This window comes from Salvelinus fontinalis, chromosome 24 (assembly GCF_029448725.1).
Source record: "Salvelinus fontinalis isolate EN_2023a chromosome 24, ASM2944872v1, whole genome shotgun sequence".
In the NCBI taxonomy this organism is placed as follows: domain Eukaryota; kingdom Metazoa; phylum Chordata; class Actinopteri; order Salmoniformes; family Salmonidae; genus Salvelinus; species Salvelinus fontinalis.
The window spans coordinates 3,072,367-3,077,363 of NC_074688.1; the positions used below are offsets into that span (position 1 = coordinate 3,072,367).

At 41.6% G+C, this 4,997-nt stretch overlaps 1 protein-coding gene across 1 annotated transcript; it reads left to right on the forward strand.

Moving 5' to 3' along the window:
* The first annotated feature begins 2,089 nt into the window (after positions 1 to 2,089).
* Positions 2,090 to 3,297, forward strand: LOC129821768 (putative lipoyltransferase 2, mitochondrial). Its single transcript, XM_055879395.1, has 2 exons — positions 2,090 to 2,897; positions 3,004 to 3,297. Exons 1-2 carry the CDS (start codon positions 2,453 to 2,455, stop codon positions 3,237 to 3,239), a joined length of 681 nt encoding a protein of 226 aa, XP_055735370.1. The 5' UTR covers positions 2,090 to 2,452; the 3' UTR covers positions 3,240 to 3,297.
* The last annotated feature ends 1,700 nt before the right edge of the window (positions 3,298 to 4,997 follow it).

A 4,997-nucleotide genomic window follows, 5' to 3' on the forward strand; every position in this document is an offset into this window, starting at 1 on the left:
TCTGCTTTTTGGCTGTTCAAACTGCAGGAAAAAGAACAGATTCGAATCAGATATGCAAATAAATAGGATTTGAGTCACTTCAAACTGCCAATGTGAACAAGGCTTTAGAGATCGGATTGCACTGTTGCCTCAGGCTTAGCTCAAGTTGCTCTCTACACTGCCCAACCACATCATAGCCAGTATTATTCAACAGCAATGTAATATTTTCCATTCTCATTTTATTCTGAAGTACTGTTTTAAAATGTCAAACCATTTAATTTCAAAACATGTTGTATGTGTGATAATCATGTCAGAGAAGTTGGAATTGAAGAAAAGTTGGAGGAACATCAATGCAGACCAAGGGAGTATCTGTGAATGCATGTCTTATAATCACTGTCTTCAATTGCAAGAGGATAAATGCCAAAGTGCATAGAAAAGTAACTGTTGCATTGATTTAGCTGGAAGTTTAGGCGCAGGACGAAAACTGAAGAGATTTAGAAGACGTGGGCGACACAGCATCTGAAAGAGAGACGGATGTTTTAATAGTAGTACTTTACGTTGACAGCCACTAAATCAATATTCAACACATTACAGCATTTTGAAAAGTACACAACGTGGCTCTCAAACAGAGCCTATGCGTCACATTTTATGTACACACTACGACAGAAATTGTATAACATTAATCAAGGTAACAATAAACATACACAAATCCTTTAGCACATCCAAAAGGTCCAAATGGTAGTTCTGCTGACAGACAGACCGCACGGCAGACCCCGCTGTAGTTTGAGCATCCCCATGGAATTGGAAATGCAGCTGCCTCATTTACATCACCTGTCATTTAAAAAACAGGAGGTTTTTATTTGCCTTTGTATCATTTTAAGTATCTTCATTCCATTCAATTACCTTTCACACGTTCCTGAAATGTAGGTACAGTATTATAAATAGTTTCTTAGATGTTTTATAGCAATTACGTATTTCTCACCAGGGAAAATGTATCTGCTGAGCAACAATTTAATGGTTTTACAGCATTGTAACAGTTTAAAGACATGCAAATGATGGTCTGTGGTAAAACTAAATAGCTAAATATCACTCAAACAGCTAGATGAGTCCATAATTTCAGTAATTCTGACCTTGTCTGTTTCACAAGAGGGTAGTTTTCAAGACTTACATGCGATGGCCAAGAAAGCGAGGAGCACCACGAGCACCGTGCAGTGATATTTCATGATGATTTGCTGATGTTGACTGTTCTTTAGAAGAGTTGCAATGTGACAGTTTCTCTCCGGTTCAGTCTATTCTTTGCAATCAGTCCCAGTTAACTTAATAAGACTAGTCATGAGTCAGAGCTTGTGCTTCAAATAAGGAGGGGGAAAAAACTGACCTGGAACATGGGGACCAGTGAGAAGTACACATTTGGAAGGGAATCAAATCATGTGTAATTACATTAGCCTACTCTTAGATCAGCCCTTCTTGCTCTTGTCTGAATAATGTTAGAGCTACTAGTGAAAGAAATGTATTATGCCCCATGTAAGACTTATGCCTCCCCCACTTAATTTAAACACTCAAGGAATCAATCAGCGCTGCATGACAATCATCTAAATTTACTCCCACATTCCATTCCTTTCATCTGCACTGATTTAAAAATTCTGGATAGGTGAAAGCAATGTGGTGTGGGCCCCTATCCTCCCTGACATATGCTTTTACCAGTACTGTTTTTTCAGGTCAGTGTAGATGGAGGGAAATTGACAAGAAGGTACAGTAGATACCACCTCTACCCCCAACATCGAGTCCTGTTTCAGGTACAGATGAAATCAATGTATCATTGTCTCCATATCCTGGATCTAACAGGACAGATGGGTGAAAGCAAGGGGTTGCATTAACTTTCACAAATCCACTGTAAGCCTACCAGATTTTACCTTAGGGAAAGGAGCAAGGAAGTATGCATTTTCAAAGTATTCAGAGGGGGCCACATAAATATTTTGTCTCTGATGTTGTTCGAACACTAAAACGCCAGAGGGCGGTAACGTAACCTTCCGTGCCTCATATCAGAAAGCCTTGCGGTTACAACCCCGTCCAGTTGGTGGCGATAACGCACCACTCAGCTGGTTGAACCACCATTAAAGATAAAATAACGAATCTAATATGGCTGCGCCCATGGCATGGATGTCAAGTAGGCACACTATTTATGTCGCCATTGTCCAGTCATTATCAAACAGACTGCAAATGATGTCAATTTAACATTAGTCGACCAGCTACGTTCAACGTCTCTGCCCCCATCTACAAGTTATCGACGCTGGATAACCTGCATCATGGAACAAGGCATTATCAGACGCAGTCAAAGGATGCAACGTTCGTTGTGAGTGGCGAGCTGCATGGTCAATGTTACTGTACGTTATGTCCTTCACAATAGAAACGTGGCATTGTCTGTCTTCTGAAAACCTCGAATAAGGAGTTGACACTCAATTATCATCATAAAATGTACCCTTCAAAAGCAGCAGTTGAAGTGATCCAGTTGGGTCGTATTTCCTACGGGCGTGCATTACAGGTACAGCAACTCTATGTCAGGAGACATCTAGATTCTAAAGACAAATTGCACAATGCGCTGCTATTATGTGAACACCCGCCAGTCTACACCATTGGAATCAGACAGGCACTATACCCATTCGAAGAGGAGCAAAGACTCAAACTCCTTGGTGCTGAATTCTTTCGTAGCAACCGTGGCGGACTCATAACTTTCCATGGTCCAGGGCAGTTGGTGTGCTACCCAATACTCAATTTGGGCTGCTTCAAGAAAAGCGTGCGATGGTACGTGTGTGAGCTGGAGAGGACTGTCATCAACCTTTGCAGAAAGTATGGGATAAGAGCATCCACCTCCCCAAACACTGGGGTCTGGGTTGGAGACAGCAAGATATGTGCCATAGGTAGGTTAAACTTCTAAATGAAAGATTACCCATTTTTTGCAATGTTTACAACAACAAAGCTACATCATGTCATTCTTAATATTACAGTCACTGTTTCCTCTTTCAGGAATCCATTGTGGGAGATACATAACATCTCATGGCTTGGCACTGAACTGCAACACAGATATGGGCTGGTTTGAAAACATTGTGCCATGTGGGATTGTAGGGAAAGGTGTCACATCCCTCAGTCAAGAACTGGGAAGAGATGTCTCTATTGAAGAATCCATCCCACCACTGCTGGAAACTTTCAGTGATCAGTTTGACTGCACACTGCATCATGGAGAATATTCTAATAATGAATAAACACTGCTCGGTACATTTAACATGTATATTTTCACAATCATAAAATGTTCTCTCTCTCTCTCTCTCACTTGTTAGCACAATCTGGGAAACATAGTTTCTTAGCTATGAGGGTGTAACGGATGTGAAATGGCTAGCTAGTTAGCGGGTACGCGCTAGTAGCGTTTCAATCAGTTACGTCACTTGCTCTGAAACCTAGATGTAGTGTTGCCCCTTGCTCTGCAAGGGCCGCGGCTTTTGTGGAGCGATGGGTAACGACGCTTCGTGGGTGTCAGTTGTTGATGTGTACAGAGGGTCCCTGGTTCGCGCCCGGGTCGGGGCGAGGGGACGGTTTAAAGTTATACTGTTACAAGGGCGTACGTCCGCTGTTTATGTTATGGTGGGGTAAATGTAGCTCCCGATTGGCGCAGCGGTCTAAGGCACTGCGTCTCGGTGCTAGAGGCGTCACTACCGGCCGTGATTGGGAGTCCCATAGGGCTGCGCTCAGTTGGCCCAGCGTCGTCCTGGTTTGGCCGGTGTAGGCGTCATTGTAAATACGAATTTGTTCTTAACTGACTTGCCGAGTATAGTAAAGGTTAAAAATAATAATAATAATAATAATAATAATAATAATAATGTAGCCGCGCGACTGAAGGCTACTAGTTGGTCGTCACTAGTTACCACAGTCACAAGTCATAATGATGGCTAAACCCCGACTAGTTCTAAAATGTAATAGATTTTAAAACGAACCTTAACCACACTGCTAACCTTATGCCTAACCTTAATTTAAGACCAAAAAGCACATTTTGATTTCATGAATTTTTACGATATGGCCAATGTTGACTTTGTGGCTGTGGTAACCGAACCTCAGTCTACTAAACAAGGACCAAGTAAGGTAGCGAACTAACTAGTTTAACATTAATAAAGACAACTTGAGTGCCAAGATAGGACACGCGTGGTAATGCGGGGCCATTATGTTGCTACGCTAGATAACTAATTATGATAGACTTAAAAGGGGCAATCTGTAGTTGCTACATCCAATTTTGAACTTATAAATTATATACACATATATATATAGGGTTGAAGTCGGAAGTTTACATACACTTAGGTTGGAGTCATTAAAACTTGTTTTTCAACCACTCCACAATTTTCTTGTCAACAAACTATAGTTTTGGAAAGTCGGTTAGGACATCTACTTTGTGCATGACACAAGTCATTTTTCCAACAATTGTTATTGACAGATTATTATTTCACTATCACAATTCCAGTGTATCACAATTCCAGTGGGTCAGAAGTTCACATACACTAAGTTGACTGTGCCTTTAAACAGCTTGGAAAACTCCAGAAAATGAAGTCATGGCTTTAGAAGCTTCTGATAGGCTAATTGACATCATTTGAGTCAATTGGAGGTGTACCCGTGGATGTATTTCAAGGTTCATCCTTGGGAGCAATTTCCAAACGCCTGAAGGTACCACGTTCATCTGTACAAACAATAGTACGCAAGTATAAACACCATGGCACCACGCAGCCGTCATTCCGCTCAGGAAGGAGGCACGATCTGTTTCCCAGAGATGAACGTACTTTGGTGCGAAAAGTGTAAATCAATCCCAGAACAACAGCAAAGGACCTTGTGAAGATGCGGGAGGAACAGGTACAAAATATCTATATCCACAGTAAAACAAGTCCTATATCGACATAACCTGAAAGGCCACTCATCAAGGAACTGGTCCAAAACGGTCATAAAAAAAGCCATACTACGGTTTGCAACTGCACATGGGGACA